This window comes from Chelon labrosus (genome assembly GCF_963514085.1).
Source record: "Chelon labrosus genome assembly, chromosome: 20".
Taxonomy (NCBI): Eukaryota; Metazoa; Chordata; class Actinopteri; order Mugiliformes; family Mugilidae; genus Chelon; species Chelon labrosus.
In genome coordinates, this window is record NC_140353.1 from 1,992,504 (window position 1) to 2,009,744 (window position 17,241).

Here is a 17,241-nt window from a genome sequence, read left to right on the forward strand (position 1 = left end):
AACTCTTCACAAGTTCAGTAAAGTCCAGAAACCTGACACCGACGCCTTTCTTTAATAAAATAATTAATATTAATTACAAAAAACCTGAAGTGTGTGTCTCCAACATGCTCAATGAAGATATAGTGTATAACTGAGAGTGAAACAGTCTTTTAGCGTCTATAACTAGGACAGAAACCACTCAGAGTTAGATTAGACGGTCTGTCAGACACATGGACTCCCAAAGCAGCGTGCTCTACAAAAAAAACTAAAGGACTGGACACTTCAAAGTGACGTCTGATGTGTAAAAACATGGAGTCAGGGTCTGCAGACGCACCGAGGTCTGAACTAGGCCTAAATGATCCCGTACCTTTTCTGCCACGAGTACCGACTGCACCCAGCCCAGGATAAGTCCAGGTGCGGCCGACCACACGAGCTTCTCTCACAATGCTCCAGATGATTCCACAACAGATAAATAACAATCAAAGAGCCGGTTTTCATTGCTAAGAGTCAACAGCAGCCTAACTGGAAACTGTCCAAACCCACTGAATCAGCTGTTGCGTAAACACGGCGGGCGTACGTGTGTTAGCGCACAACCAGCAATGCACCAGCAGCAAGTTCACACCTGATTTAGGAATGAAAACATCAAGACTCAAGGCTCGACGCTTCTCCTGCTCAAATTTAGAACCAAAACATTAAAAGTAACAAGAAGAGAAAGTCAGGGAGATGAAAGGGAAATCAAGAGACTGTGAATCAGAGTCAGATGTGTCCTGTATGATCTCTTCACTACGATGAATCACTGACAATCACTTCCTCGTAGAAAAGAAGGGGCCTGGTGGTGGGACGAAGGGCGGAGGGGGAGAGGAAGGGCTAACCTCGGGTTCACAAAGTGGAGAGTGATGGAGGTCCAGAGAGTGGAGACACAAGCCTGCTGGGGTTAACAGAGTTAGTCGACCTACAATCTGACAAACAGAAGCTCAAAGGAATCTGAGAACAGGCCAGTAAATAATTCACAGTCCTGGACAAATACATTCAGGAGTCATTTCAAATGTTTCACGTAGGTTTGTATTTATATTTCTGTCTGCTTTTATCATGTCAGGTATGTTTATTTCTATTTTTTTTTAAAACTGGATGTGCATTTCATTCCTGTGAACTAGCTAAGAAGAGTCTGATATTTAGAAAAGAAAACCAAGGAATTAAAACTGAATTTAGTCATAAACCCATGAATAACGAGGACCAAGAAACTCCAGCTCTGAAACTCCCGTCTTACTTCACGGGGTCTTTAATAATAATAAATGTCACTGCTGTCGAGGCCGCCTGTGTTGTTATATGTGTTACCAGAAGGGAAGCTGAGAAAATCTTCCCAAGTATTATTAATTCCTGAAGGAAACCTGGGACGCTGCTGCAGAAGCCAAAAATAGCTGTGCAGCAGAAAGTTTAATGACGGTGTGAGAACATTAAAAGAGAAATCACGGTGCATGGCTCACTACGGACCTATCGCCTCTTCCATTTACCAGTTACCACATAAGTAAACCCACTAATTGCCCAGAAAACCAGATCACAACCACGTAGGTTTGATGTAATGCAGAGACAGATGTACTCACAGCTGGATGGTCCCTGCCGAGAGTCTTCTCCCTGATGGCGAGAGCATCATTCAGCAGGTTGGCTGCCTCCTTGTATTTGTTCTGATCCCTGACGGAGAGAAGAAATCAGAGTCAGACAGGAATACACAGACAGACAGACTGAGCTAACAGTTATCCCCAGCCAGCCGCTATTTTGCAGGTGACATGGTTGAAATAGCTTCGCTGCAGTTCCCACAGTCGACCCAGACTCTCATTCCTTCAGGGTCACAAAACCAAAAGTCTGGGCTGACTGGCAACGGTCCTGTAAAATACTCGTCTAGCTCCCGTGGGTGAATCTTTTGTTCTCCTCTACTCTGGTTGACAAATGAACACTCCTCGCCCACTTCTTGTCACCGCGTCCTGTAAATCTGCGATCGTGTCGAGGCTATGTTTGGCTTCTCCTGACGTAGGCATGCAGCGCTCATTTGGAGGCCGGTCACACATTGCTTTGAGGTTGGATGCCAGGAGGTTTTAGAAGGTTTCAAGGGACATGCCACAGTGTTGTGGGGGCGACGGCGAGACAAAACACACCGTCATTAACACATTTTTTCTCTCTTGGGAAAATAAAAGCATGATTTGTGGAATTTGAAGGAGTTCTGGTGATACGGATACTGCAAGGGTAAAGACATTCTTAAAATGAATAGACATGAAATAAATATGTCACCGACTCTCAACACTCTACACCAGATCTCACTGAGAGCAGTATATGAATGAACTTGGCATTTGGATTACCTGTAAACAAGGGCTAGGATGTTAAGCATGGTGGCCACATCTGGGTGGTCGTGTCCAGAGGTCTTCTCCAGGTCTTCCAGGGCCTGTTTGCAGAGGGGCACAGCCACCTCGTACCTGCCCTGCGAGGCGTACTGGATCACCAGGTTGTGGAGCGTCCTCAGGCGAGCTGGAATCTCGTAGCCCCCCTGCTGGGCGGCCGCTGCAGCAGCGCTCCCGTGAGCTGGTTGAACTGGAGACGCAGAGGACGGAATAATAAGAGTTAGTTCAGATAGTTAGAGATATATAATTATACTGATACTGGAATTATATTCTGTCTTTGACCCAGTGTGTACTATTTGTCTGCTCCAGGTCTTGAGTGGACGCTCCAGGCTCTGGTTGCCTTGGTAACACTCATGTATATTTCCTGCCCATGATAAATCATTTGATCCCAGGGGTTATTTGAGTTCACACAGCAAACAAACACTGAGTGCCACCATACACACACACACACACACACACACACACACACACACACACACAAACAACGCCCTCATTCTACTACAATGAGCAGCTAATGCACCACTTCCTGTGTGTTTGTGTTTAACGGGGTCAGGAGAACGTGGCAGCGACGTGCCACATGATATGCAGCATGTCTGTCGCTGCACATCTAAGAATGTATGAGTGTGAGCGAGGGGTCAGGAAACCACCTGACTGGGGTTCTTATTAAAAGGCAGGCGGCTCTGTATTTACTCTGCGGGACAGCCAGTGGGGTTTGGAGTGGTTCTTTGTTGGGACCAGATGTTTGTGTCCCCACGGTAGAGTAAATATCTTTAAATACGGTAATTTTAGAAGCTGATTTGATGGTAAGAAAATAAATTTGCAGTAATAACGCAGAGGCACCAAGTGACGACACATAAGAAATTGACAAAAATAGCCGACGCAGAAACTTTAAGTACTAAAAAACATGCAACTAAAATGCATATCGGTGTATTTTCTACAAGCATGTAGTTAGTGGTGCAGCTTATGTTTATCATGTTATAATCCGTTAATCTGCTTATTAGTTTCGGGAGGCTGTGACTCAGGTCGTATAGTGGATTATAAACTAATCACAGTCTTGGTGGTTCGATCCCCGGCCCCTCCACGTGACAAAGTGTCCTTGGGCAAGACATGAATCTCATTAAAAATGTGGAGATGTAATTAATATAGGAACTGTTTGGGTTAATATAGACTGTCTGAATATAGTGACAAATTATTAGCACAACGTCATCTGCAAAGAAACAAGCAACAAATCCTTTAGAAGCTAAAATCCAGAAACAGCTAATGTTTGGGATTTCATCTCACTACTTATTGTCCAAATACTTCAAGGTGTTGCAGCGCTAGATGTAGGATTCCTTAATAATATTTGTCCTGAAACAACATAAAGTTATATTTTTGTAGGCAGAAGACTTGACTCTAGTCCAATTCTTCTTATTAAACCTTTAAACTATTTTCTAACTTTGGCTGAAAACGGTTCAAACTTTTCTTTCATCGATCTACTACATGCACAAAACACCAGCTATTGACTCGACTTAAGAAAACAATATCGTTGTGATTTGACTGTTAAAGCAGGTGTACTCTGTGCTCATTCTGTTCAGTCAAATGAAAACATTGAATCTGTATTTTGCAAGTTACCATCCATCATGGAAGGGTAGCATATAAACACTGGAATATGCTGCAGGTTGACATGCTCGTTTGAGAGTTTGTTCAGTGTTTGCATAGAAAACAAAAATACAGTTACATAAGGCCCCCTTGGCTAATTTAAATAGAGACAGACGGAGCTGTCACCGTCATTATCTTCATCCTGCTGACAGCAATTTACCCCAAAACCCCTAAAAAAAAAAAAAAAAGCTTCTGAGGCAGTCGGGGTGGAAAGACGTCTAATCTACTGCAGCGCTGTAGCTGCAGAGATCCAGAGCCTCAGGCAGCTCGGCTTCACACTGAGAGAGGATTAATACCAGTGGAGGAGGCTTTGGGATGATGCCGTGCTGCTTCATAAACACAACCCATCCCTCTTCTCCATGCCGTCTTCATTAAACACACAGCACTGCTCATTACTTTATTTATTTATCTGCAGCAGTCTCTAAACACAAGAACAACAGACCGCCTGTATTTCTCTTATCTATAGTGTTTGTATATGCTGTCCTCATATGTAGCTACCTGGCTGTATTTACTGTAAGCACTGAATGTTTGAGCATGTGTGGGACATTACTACATTATTACTAGACGCTCTGTTCTATTTGCTTGTATTGTGTTCATCTCAAAAGTCACTTAAATTTACCTACAATTAATTTTCTCAGTTCTTGGAAATGAAAGAAATACAAAAAGGACAAAGATCTCTCTAAATAAACATTTTCTGATCATCTGCCTTCTCTGTTTGCAGTTGTCCGACCTATATACTTTACCACTGATGTTAATACTTCGACAACTCAGCAAAGAAATGTCCTGTTTTTTTCTAATCATTATGCAGTACACTTTTTATTGAGATTTATGCTGTGGAAAGTCAATCTTCTGCTCCTCTCAATTCCTCTCTCTCAGCTATATTAAATTCACTCTCTCCCTTCTAGTCGTGATTCATTTAGCTGCTCTTAACTGAATATGTTCCACCGACACACCAGCAGGGAAAACAGCTGAAAAACAGAAATAAAGAAGCCAGTATTCAATCTGAAACATAAAAAAAACAAAAAAAAACAGTCCTCTTATTTTAAAGTGTATCCCAAAAGCAGCCTGCTCCGCTCCATCAGCTCTACAACCTGCACTGCCAATCACAATCATGAGCCAAAAACATGAAGAAGTCTGGATCAGAACCTAAAACTACAAAAGGCTGAGGTTTACTGGGCACGACCGAGAATCTGAGAATTTTCTGTAAAGACTAAATATCTGTGCATTCCTGAATTAGCCTTGGAAATCGTCATGAGGAACTAAAATCTGTTGCTAGAGGAAGAGAAGCCTGGAATACAAGCTGAGCCAGTCGCCAGAAGTAGCTGACATTAGTGTTTATTGTTCTTTCTGTCTCTTATGTTCTGCCTCTTTACAAAATCCAATAAAATGATGAAAGTAAGAGCTTGCTGACTTCTTCCTATAACACCTGTTTATACCGCTGCAAAACGGCTCATCAGTTTTAAAATAAAGGCTTCATAATCTCCTGAAATACCCGAGAAAGCTTTTAAGTAAACTCGAGGAAATGGTGCGTTTGTTGAGAACTATAATCAGGAGCGGATTAATGCATCTTTGGAGGAGCATCAGTCAAATCAGTCAAAATAAAAAAAACAATCTGCCGTGAAGTTTTTGGAAAATCAACTGAGCTTTACTGAACTTCAGATGAACAGAGCTTCTTGTGGATAAATTTAAAGTTAAATCTGATTTACCAAGAAAAACTAAACTAACTGACTGATAGACATAAACCAGCTGGTAGATTAAATGAAACTGTTTAAAAAAGAAAAAGTCCTGGAGTGTAAACTTCTGCAGTTTAAACTGGCTGGTTCAAGGAGTTTGTCTCGGTCCAGTTTAAGAACAAATTGGTGCTTTTTTTTGTGGGGATCAGATGTTTGTGTCGCCACAGTACAGTAAATATCTTTAAATACCGTCATTTGGAAGCTAATCTGACCAAAACTCATCAATGAACTAGTTTGTCTTCTGTAATCATTAAAAAAATACCAAACACTTAGACTCTGGCTTCAGGAAAATAAGGATTTATGATGTTTATTGAACACAGAGAAGATATACTGAAGCTGAGGGATGTAATACCAAAAGTCAGTTCCTGGAAACACTATCTTTTGCCACTCATTATTTCACTAGAGCCACAAACGCTCTGTAGAAGAACTGGTTCTATATGAGTTCACAGTGACGGGGAGGTTTTCTGCCTATCTGGCCTACATCCAGACTGAACTAGGTCTGACTAATGGGCCTTTACAGCCAACACGACTTTACTGTGTGGACTCCTGGGCTCTTCAACAAAGACATGAGGAGTGGGCAAAACTGGGGCAACACAGACAGTGTAAGTACAAAAAACAGACAATGATTTATTAGGCTCAAGAAAAGTGCAGATCACATATCACTCTGGGGACATCCATACATCCATTGACTAGATTAAATTACAGGAGTGTAGTCAAGTTTTGCTCCCAAAGGAGGCATCAATTTAAAATGCTTCCATCAGGAAAAGAATCTGTCTGCAGCTGCCAAGTATGAATATTCTGGATGATGCAGTTTATATAATTAATGTGAAAGTACTCACGTTATTACAGCTCTACTGGTGCAGTAACTAATCTGAGACCCATCTATCAAGGCAAAGAAAACCAAACTGACTGCAAAGATTTACTGGCAACTAGGACTGACTGCATCGTACGTATCTGGACCAAAGAGCTGCACTTGAACACACCACGAAGACTAACGACCAGCTGGTACATATGTTCTACACTTGTGTAAAAGTCCTGGAAACCTAGCTAGGAGGCTAGGAAGCTAGGAAGAGCTACCATTAGCTGGGAGGCTAGGAAGCTAGGAAGAGCTACCGTTAGCTGGGAGGCTAGGAAGAGCTACCGTTAGCTGGGAGGCTAGGAAGAGGCTAGGAAGAGCTACCGTTAGCTGGGAGGCTAGGAAGAGCTACCGTTAGCTGGGAGGCGAGGAAGAGGCTAGGAAGAGCTACCGTTAGCTGGGAGGCTAGGAAGAGCTACCGTTAGCTGGGAGGTGAGGAAGAGGCGAGGAAGAGGCTAGGAAGAGCTACCGTTAGCTGGGAGGCGAGGAAGAGGCGAGGAAGAGGCTAGGAAGAGCTACCGTTAGCTGGGAGGCTAGAGCTACCGTTAGCTGGGAGGCTAGGAAGAGCTACCGTTAGCTGGGAGGCGAGGAAGAGGCGAGGAAGAGGCTAGGAAGAGCTACCGTTAGCTGGGAGGCTAGGAAGAGGCTAGGAAGAGCTACTGTTAGCTGGGAGGCGAGGAAGAGGCTAGGAAGAGCTACCGTTAGCTGGGAGGCTAGGAAGAGCTACCGTTAGCTGGGAGGCGAGGAAGAGCTACCGTTAGCTGGGAGGCTAGGAAGAGGCTAGGAAGAGCTACCGTTAGCTGGGAGGCTAGGAAGAGCTACCATTAGCTGGGAGGCTAGGAAGAGCTACCGTTAGCTGGGAGGCTAGGAAGAGCTACCGTTAGCTGGGAGGCGAGGAAGAGCTACCGTTAGCTGGGAGGCTAGGAAGAGGCTAGGAAGAGCTACCGTTAGCTGGGAGGCTAGGAAGAGCTACCATTAGCTGGGAGGCTAGGAAGAGCTACCGTTAGCTGGGAGGCTAGGAAGAGCTACCGTTAGCTGGGAGGCTAGGAAGAGGCTAGGAAGAGCTACCGTTAGCTGGGAGGCTAGGAAGAGCTACTGTTTGCTGGAGGCTAAGAAACTAGGAGGAGCCACTTTAAACTGATCATCCAATCAGAGTCATCCCTCTGACCGACTAACACCTCAGTCAATTCAACATAATAAAGTGACTGGAGGCTGACAGCAGAATTCTGACAAGAGGCAACAGCGGAGGACACCCCGGAAAAACTAGGATCACAGACGCTCATCAACAGCCCAACAACTCCAGCAAACAGCCGACTGTTAGCTTGACGTGTCTGTCACGCCCTTCAATCGACATCCCAAGGCCGGCAACTATTTCATATGTGCGTGCAGATTTATAAAATGTGTGCGAACCGTTCAGAGCAGATGGAAGAGGAAGAAGATGAAGACTTACTGCCTTGGGCTTGGTCATCCTGGTCATCTGGGAAGAGATCATCCAGAGTCTCTTTACTGGAGTCGGAGTCCTTCTCCTCCTGAGAGGAAGGAGGAAGAACTGCTGTCAGCTGAGATGCTATGAAGCTATGAAGAGCTACTGCTGCAATCATCCTGCAGTCTGGGTCTAATCACGCATGTTTTAAAACAGTTAGAATCCTTGAGGTTGTTTAGGTTTATAGCTTCCGCTCATCTCTGCTGCTGATAAGGTGTTAGGGAAAAGTCCACAAACGGTGGGAATCAAGAGAGAAGTTGCAGCAGTAAATAAAAAAACTCAAGGGAATTAAAGTGATGAGAGTCTTGGGAGGACGGGGTGTTATCATGTTGAGCATCTACAGGCCAGAGAGGAGAAACTAGCGTGTGCTTATTCAGACACAAATAACTGAATGAAATGAAGATGCTCTAAATCACCTCAAACTTCCTTCCTCTATTCACTTACAACTTCCCACTAAAGCCATAATAAAACTCTATTTATTCCATATATTAAGATCATCTGTAGCTGACGACTCACAGAGGGGGACAGGTCCTCGTCGTACTTCTTCAGCTGGTTCATGAACTCCAGGTGCTTCTTCTCCTCCTCCAGCTGGGCCACGCTCTGCTCGCTCTTCTGCAGTTTCTGCTGCGTCCCGGCCAGCTCGTCCCTCAGCCACTGGTTCTCCTGGCAGAGCCGGCGCACCTGAACCCGCAGCTTCTGCTTCTCCGACTCCACCGAGCTCAGGTGGCTCGACAGCGCCATCATCACCTGTGGCAACGAGGAGGAGGAGGAGGGAAGGGTGGTTATCGGCCATGAATAAGGACTAAAAGCCAAGGACACAGGATCTTTTGTGTTCACTGATGGTCTGAAAACAATATTTAGACCAGTTTTCAAACTGTTCTATCTACCAGCATCACCACCTGTAAGTGAAGGACTGGGATTTCAGTTCCTATGATAGTCAAGCTTCATAATAAAGGCAGCACCACGTTTCAAGTCATGCTTCCATCACAGGAAGCGCTAATAGCCCGTACCAATCATTTGTGTGTATGGTACAAGAGGTACAAGTTTATTCTCTACCAGTTACTCACGAATACTGAACCTGGATAGTTGACAGATAAAAGTTGAATAAATACAGGCCTGCTTCCTTGTGGAATAAAACTTATATTTTGTAATATGTAAATTAAAAAGTTGGAATTGTGCACAGAAACACAACAGTCATTTGACACCGTAGCCACAAAAATCCAGTTCCAGTAAACTAATATGTTCAAAATCTCCAAAACTATTATTATTACCAAGATGATTTACAAAATAAAAACATTTTTGCAGGTTTTTATGACCACAGATCATAGTTTTCTTTTTATTCTAATGATAGGTTGATAGCTTATAAAGTAGGGAACTAAAACTACCAAGGCTGAGTGTACTCTCCACTCCCCACCACCACTAAATATATGTACACTGATGTTACAGTGGAGCATTCTGGGTAAACATCTCCCACCTAATAGCATATGGTCTACGGTGAATAACCTGGGAGGGGTCTAATTAGACAGAGGGTTCACAGAGAACAGACACTGAGGGTGTTTGAGCAGGAACATTATGCAGAAAATGACACTTTACCACAACTCCTGGAGGCAGAAATTAAGTCTGCACGGTGTATGTGCAGCGTGTTGGATATTAATGAGATAAATCCTGCGGCTGGAGGCTAAAGCATCGACGGTGACTCAGACAAGACTGTTTGCCAACTGAGTGATGACACCAGCGGTTTAAAGTTTGTCAGCAAATCTGCATTTACGACTTTCGAAAACACACATTTAGTAATAATAACGTATACAAATAACAACAGATCATTTGTAAAGCGCTTTACCGTTTACCATAGAATTGCAGTTGCAGAAAGTCTGTAGCTTTGATTCTTGACTCCTGGTTTCCTTCACTTTCTCTCTCTTTTAATGTGCTTTAATTGAACTTAACAGGTGTGAGCGGTTGCCTGACATACCTGTGCCTCGCTCAGGCCGAGCTCCAGCATCTCCAGGGACTTGCGGATCATGTGCGACTTCTCCTCCACCAGGACGCCGTCCTCGTCCTGCTTGAGGCAGCGCAGCGTGCCCAGCAGGCCCTCCAGGATGGAGTGGTGCTCCTGCTTCAGGGCCTCCAGCCCCTGGATCACCTGCTTGGTCCGGGAGATGATCTCATCCTGAGACAGCTTCTCCCCGGGGTCCTCCTCCTCCTTCACACACACCATGGTGGACATGTCCTCACGCATCCTGCAGGTTTTTAAAGCTCAACGTCAGGATGATGATGATGCTTGATGAACAGTTTCAGCGCTTCAAGTAGAGCGTTCATACAGTATATCACCTAGACATCAGATCAAATCATCAACACTGAACGTTTAAAAGAAGAGAAAAGTTTCCTGGAGGAGAAACATCTTCCAGAGAGGGTTAGGGAGTTTATGGCAGCGTTGGATGACCAGAACATTTCTGGAGTAGAGAACACAAGGTACCAGCTACCCTCTCCACACTACATTAAGCTACAGGGGAGGAACTCTAGGACATTTAACATCAGATCGGCCGATATAAATATTGACTATTAAAAGAACTGTATCAGATCACAAATACTCGATCAGGACATCCCTACTTCATATAAATGTGACCAAGTGATTAAAGGACAAACACATAACCTCTAGATGTGTCAAAGTATTATTCCTCTGGTGTTTCAAACCTTTTCTGGTCTCGTTGGCTGCACACAGCCTTTCAGTGCCCTGCCTGAGCTTCGTCTCCTTTTCAAATCGATAGCCGAGAAGCAACTCTGACTTAAAGAAAAGGTTAGACGGTGTGTTTCTGAGTGTGGGTGGTTCAAGTTGAGGCAATTATTTTGAAAAGTTTTCTTCTCCAACTCCACTCAAGCTCAAGGTGCCTCTGAGCGACGGAACCACCTGTTCTGAAAAGCTCAGCAGCAGCAGCAGCAGCAGCAGGGTGGTGCAGCAGAAAAGGCTGAATTAACAGATTAAATGAAGCACAGAATTAATAAAAAAAGAGCTCAGGAACAAACTGAGGAGTCATCACTTAAGATGCTTTAAAATAGAGTTCGGTGCTGCTTTGATAAAATAGTTTAAATCCAAACCACAGACAGTTGAAACCTGCTGCCAGCTCGAATCTCACATCTGAGGTTTGTGGTCTGTGTGGGGTTTGCAGATAACGAGCTGAGGATCGTCAGACAGGAAAGCCCTGTCTCGCACACATTTTTATGTTACACAACTTGTCACTGCAGCTGTTCTAAATAGTGACGGGAACAGGTATAAAAATATCCACAGTGAAACAACTCCTACGCTGAGATCTGAATGATGGTTTGAGGCTGCACACACATGTCGTACGGTCTGATGAAACAAAAAAAGATGTTTGACAATAAGGACCATCAGTCATTCTGTCTGCCACCATCCCAACTGTGAAGCATGGGGGTAGCAGCATCATGTTGTGGGATATGAAAACAGATGGCATCATGGGGCAGGAAGATTATGTGGATATGTGGCAGGTCCTAAACTGTGGAATGACCTGCCACTCGTGATGCGCCAAAATACATGTATGTCCACTTTTAAAACTCAATTAAAAACATATCTTTTTAGCTTAGCTTACCTGTCAGCCCCCTGATCTCTACTTACACCGCCTCTTTTATTTTATTTATTTTCCCTGTTTTTATCTGTCCTCGCTTTGTGCTCAGTGTACTGTTGTGTGTGTCTGGGGGTGTTTTTGTGTCTGGGGGTGTTTTGTGTTTTGTGTTCCTTGCCTATACCTACTTTGTACAGTGTCCTTGGGTACCTTGAAAGGCGCTTCTTTAAATAAAATGTATTATTATTATTATTATTATTATTATATGTTGAAGCCAGGAAAGTAAAGCTGGGTCGTAAATGGGTCTTACAAATGGGAAACAACCCCAAGCGTACTATACAACACTTAAATATACAGGGAACTAGTTTAAACGTATTTGTCAAAGGCCTATTTAAACTTCTACAGTTTTAATCCCATTTAATTACAGCATCTACAACTACAGTGAAGTAACACTGACCCTAAATACATCTCGTTGGTGATTACAATCTTCTCAGAGCTGCCATAACGCAGTGATAGCACATGATTACAGAGGGTGTAGCACATAACATTAAACATCATTACATGTGTTTTAGGGCTAATTATCGCGACCGATTTCCTGAATAGATTTGTTACCGATTCGATTTTAGAGAAATTTCAGTTTTAAAACAGTTAGACTGAGACAAATGTTCTTGTTGGTGTTGTTAGTTTCACATCTTTTACAGACAAGATGCAGAAAACAGTGTCACTTTGGCCGATGCTCAACATTAAAGGAGTGGTGCTGGATCAGAAAAGTTTATTTTTTTAAACCCATCTCTAACGTATTTACTCGCTGACGCAGTATATATATAGTTTCTCTTTATGCTGTTGCTCAGCACACTCCTTCCTTCTCCAACCTGACGTTCTTTGCTTTGTACTCATCACACACACACAAACACTTAAGAGGATTATGACGCGGCGCCTCCACAGCTCTTGTAGTGAGCTGAATAATCAATGTCCGCCGACTGCAGCGTCCCTCAGCTGAATAATTACAGAAAAACGAACGGTGACGTTGAAGCATGTCGCAGAGAAAAATACAGAAATGAAACTGGGCTGGGTGTGACTGAGCTAACATTAGCCTTATCCTGGATGGTGCAACGACACGGTGAACCGGACGTCCCACCTCTGCACAGACGCTGCAGTGGCACCAGGTGAAGACTTGCCCTGGACGGCCTCGCATCTCACATTTCAGAGAGCAAGCAAACAATCAGCCAAAGAGCCGCTGTGAGCAGAGGAGACGGACGGAGGAAGAGCGGCAGCCGTGATGATCGCTCCGTGTGACTCGGTGACCGTCCTGCAGCCGATCAGCTGAGCAGGAAGCAGGAAGTAAAAGTCTTGTGTGCAGGAAGAGGTGGGAAGCTGCAGCACAGGAGCACTTCTACGGAAATTAACTTTTGTAAAAAACGGTTTTGCTGATGTGTCAAACTACATTTTATTTGCAGAAGAGCTCAGGAAAAAAATCACTGTTCTGTAAAGCCAACAAGTTTACTGTCTAAACACTGCAAATCCAAACACCACTGCAGGCCATGTAATACAGAAGTGAGAGTGACAAGCTCTCCTTCCTTTTCTGACATCCGATGAGCCTCAGCGCACAAAGCAGCACAGGGAACGGCACAGATCTACTTACGATCCTAACTTCTGAAATGTAAATATCTGGTTTGAAAAGCGAGCGCTCGGGGGACGCCGCCGCCGCCGCTCTTCGTACGAGGAGGATAAGGCTGAGGGAGGCGTTTGGAGAAGACGAACACAAAATACAATCTGGTGTTTCTGCGTGAGGACGGCGCCGGCAGCAGGAAGAGCAGCGCCGCGAAGAACGATCTTAGTCAGCGATATGTGGGCAGAGATTAGGTTAGAAGAGCACAGCTGCATTTAAAACGGAGACAAAGAGCTTTAATTAGCATTTTAATTTATTTCTAGACGTGCAGCGTGTTTATGTGGCTGCTCTATACATCATATATATTATAACAGCTGCTGTCTCTAACGGCTCTCTAGGACAGAATCTTTTAAAAGGCTGAAGAATGAATGAGTTAAACTCCTCTTCCTCAGATCAGCCCTGTTCAGTAGGTGGTCTTTAATGTGACCCAGGACTCATGTGTGTGTCCTCATGTGTCCCAGACCACCTCCACATGTGGACTCAGACCCGATCAGTCAAACTCATCCTGGACGGATGTTAATGCGGCGTCTCAACGTGTCCTATGTGTCAGACCATTCTGTAAATGTGTCTCTAAACAGGATCCAGATGAAAGCAGACATGTTGCTCATAGCCAGTATATAAAACACTAATTACAGCTGCTGTAAAATGATCCAGGTTGTTTATGTTGTGCTGCCGCTCCTTTTCATCTCCAGTTTACAGTTTCTCTACCATCAAGTCTTTTCTGACGCTCACATGTGACGACAGAAACAAATCAGCCAGTCACAAGACAACAACACTGCAGGGCAGCAACACAGGAAGTGATTTGGTATTAATAATAATAATGATAATGATGAACGGCTTTGGAAAATCCAACTCCCCTAAAGTTTGTGCAAGTTAAATTGATAAACTATGTGTCATCCCCTCATCCTCACTTCTGGTAAATCCTCCCGTGACAAGAGCTCCGAGTAATTCTAGTATTTCTATGAGCGAGCCTCAGGCAGGAGAATAAATTTAACGCTGGAGTCAGTGAAGTAGTTTTAAGATATTCTGATCCACAGAGACGGAGACAGACGCGCTCCGCACTGCAGCACCCTGAAGCCTGAAAGTTACTGGATTTATCTCGCGCTGATTTTCATTTTCAACTTTATCCTGAATCTCCACAGAGATTATCTCAACTGATCATTTCACACTATTCAGGTTTAACCAGAATCAATTATAAAACAACAAAGCTGTCATCTGATGGCTGAGTATTTAGTTGATATTACGTCTGAAGTAAGAAGAGTAGCTTTTAGATGAGAGGCCTGGAGGTTCATTTATGGTCATAGTCACGTTATGTGCATGTTTATAATTTTAATCCAAGGCTTTTTAAGACCACGTTTAATGTGACAGAACAGTTTTATCCCTATAACGTTCGTTTTTTTCTTCGGTTTCCACTAAATAACCCAGATCCTTATTTCACTTCTCCATTTCGGCCGTTTGAACACATTAAAGTCTTCAGACTGATCTTATAATCTGTGAACAAATGGCGGCTACAGGCCTGAGATGACGTTTTTAAATGTCGTCCCACTGGAGTCAGTGTTTTGTCTCGTGTAAAACAACAACAACGAGAAAACCCACCATCTATCTAATCAGTAAGGACTTTGAAAGATGGACGTAAATAACCAATTTAAGACTTTGAATAAAATACCAGAGTTACAGGAGTCGCTCAGACGCTGTCTTCTAGTGTAAATACGACATGTTGAGAACATTTATTTTGTGTGTATAGGGTCTGCATATGACTTACTGCCTGTGGTAAGTCTTGTACAGAGATGGTAACATACAGGTAAGGTGAGTTATATGGCTGAATGTTTACAGTACATATACTATGGTACGCTTGAGTACAGAAATACATCAAAAGTCCAATACAGACTGGGCTAAAGCTGAAATATTAATTCACAATCCCGATCGGTTAAAATGCCCCACACCTTCAGGGTGAGGCTTTAACGGCCACGTTGTAGTTGTGCTACTTGCTTACATGCTTCACCTCACACCTACGACTATCTTTTATAAGCCGGTCAGCAGAAACCTACATTATATCTGCTTTTCTTTGAATTATATGATTGTAAACTAAATATTTTAGATGATCTGGGCATTTTGAAGACGTCACCTTGGACCCGAGGAACTTAAATAATTGTTAGCTGCAGCCCTGCCACTGCTGAGGCTTTGGATAAACTGACGAACTAAATTAGAGAAACCTCATTAATACTGGCTTCAAAAATGTCCTGCATCTTCAGAAAGAGACTTAAAATACTTTACTCATGCTTCTCTTTGAATTATATTATTGTAACCTAAATATCTTAGATAATCTTGACATTTTGCAGACGTCACCTTGGACTCCTTGAACTTGTTTTAAAGAATGAATCTAAAGCTTGGTGGATCAGCTGCAGCGGCTTCCACACCTACAAGCCAAGCCTGCAGCAGCATTACAACAAAAAAAATCTGCAGAACAAAACTGTCATGTCCCAGGAGTGGCACAGGAGTCACACAAAGAAACCTCTGGGAGCTCTGAGGCAACAACAACAAGCTGACCTCAGGAGGTGGAGGGGTAGTAGAGAAGAGGGGTGTTAGCCTAGGGTGGAGCCCTGCAGGTTGGATTAATCACTAAATAATTGACAGGAGCACTTCCTCGTTACTGCGTGGCCTCTGATATTGTGTGTTTGCATGTGTATTACATCTAAAATACTCATTTTATTTTATTGTTGTCCCAGCTGTGGGTCCCCACACTGAGTCCAGAGCCCCCCATCCCTCCTCCCGAGGTCTGACACCTAACACAGGCAGCTTTCAGAGCCCTCAGCCCGCTCTGAATATCAATGAAAGGACACAGCTAACCCATCACATGACAGCCTCCGAGTCTGTGAGGAAGAGTGGCCGGGAGATGTGGCGCTTCCACCGGCTGACAGGTAGATGTTTCACCCAGGGGGTCCGTGGTGCAGGAGGCTGCTGCCTTGTCCCGAGCTTCCTCCCACTCAAAACGGATTAACCTGAAGAACCAGTTCCCCTGTCACCCGGCTAACTCCCGAGCTAACACTCCCGCTGTCAGTTAACGTGCTCACACCGTCTAATTCCTGCAATTAACGTAAACACAGACCACCCGACGTTGCGCCAATACTAAAAATATTAACACACAACTGAATTAACATTAATTACTCTTAATGAATGCGTTCTGAGAAAATGACACGCGTGTTAAAAGGATTAAATTTAAAAAATAAAAAAGTGCTTAATTGGCTAATGACAGTGTTCCAAGGAATAGACGGAGCCATTCTTACCGTTCTCTGGGACATCCGTTGCCGATGTAGCTCGACTGGTAACGTTCCTCTTTCCTCCTGAATTCACTCGCGACAACGTTTCCTTGATAAATGTGAAACAAATATTCTAATTTACTGAATTGATTTTTTTTTTTTTCTCTCTCTGCGTGTCCGCCTGCTCGGGAAATGTTTAGCCGACCGCCGCTGCGCTTCTACCGCATCAACCGCCGTTAATAACGTTGAGCAGCTAGCTACATAGCTAAGCTAGCTAACTGTCAAAACACTGACATTAGTCGGAGCCATTCAAGGTGTTCTCCGCTGCTTCCATTACAGGGACGGCTCGGCGAAACTACCCCGACACCGGCTTCATGGGGCTAAATGAGAAAGTTGCCCATGAAGATGACAGCTCCCCGGGTCCTGACTCACTCACTGACTGACTGACTGACTGACGGACGGACGGACTCCGCGGTGCGTGAAAATGGCGTAACCCGGCGCCCCCTCGCTCCCTCCCGGCGGCGCTGATGTCATCCTGTGCGGATTAAAGGGGAAGGAAGGAGCGGTGTGAGCGGAGCGGCCAGATTTATTAGAGATGTTGGAGAAAAACAACGAAGATCTGGCACAATATCCGAATTATAATCACATAATTTACCTAAGT

The 17,241-nt window shown here is 44.0% G+C and overlaps 1 protein-coding gene across 4 annotated transcripts in view; it reads right to left on the bottom strand.

The window, feature by feature from the left end:
* The window catches only part of klc1a (kinesin light chain 1a), a 40,676-nt gene extending 23,505 nt beyond the window's left edge, over positions 1–17,171 (bottom strand). For 3 of the 4 annotated variants that reach the window (XM_084569040.1, XM_084569041.1, XM_084569038.1), the window contains exons 1-6: positions 16,608–17,171; positions 10,049–10,316; positions 8,596–8,826; positions 8,047–8,125; positions 2,331–2,559; positions 1,581–1,668 (exon numbers count right to left, since the gene is read on the bottom strand). In XM_084569040.1, coding sequence (XP_084425166.1) covers positions 1,581–1,668; positions 2,331–2,559; positions 8,047–8,125; positions 8,596–8,826; positions 10,049–10,315 — 894 coding nt within the window. In that variant the 5' untranslated portion in view covers position 10,316; positions 16,608–17,171. The remainder of the gene's footprint in view (positions 1–1,580; positions 1,669–2,330; positions 2,560–8,046; positions 8,126–8,595; positions 8,827–10,048; positions 10,317–16,607) is intronic. The other variant, XM_084569039.1, reaches the window with a different exon arrangement.
* Positions 17,172–17,241: the final 70 nt, after the last annotated feature.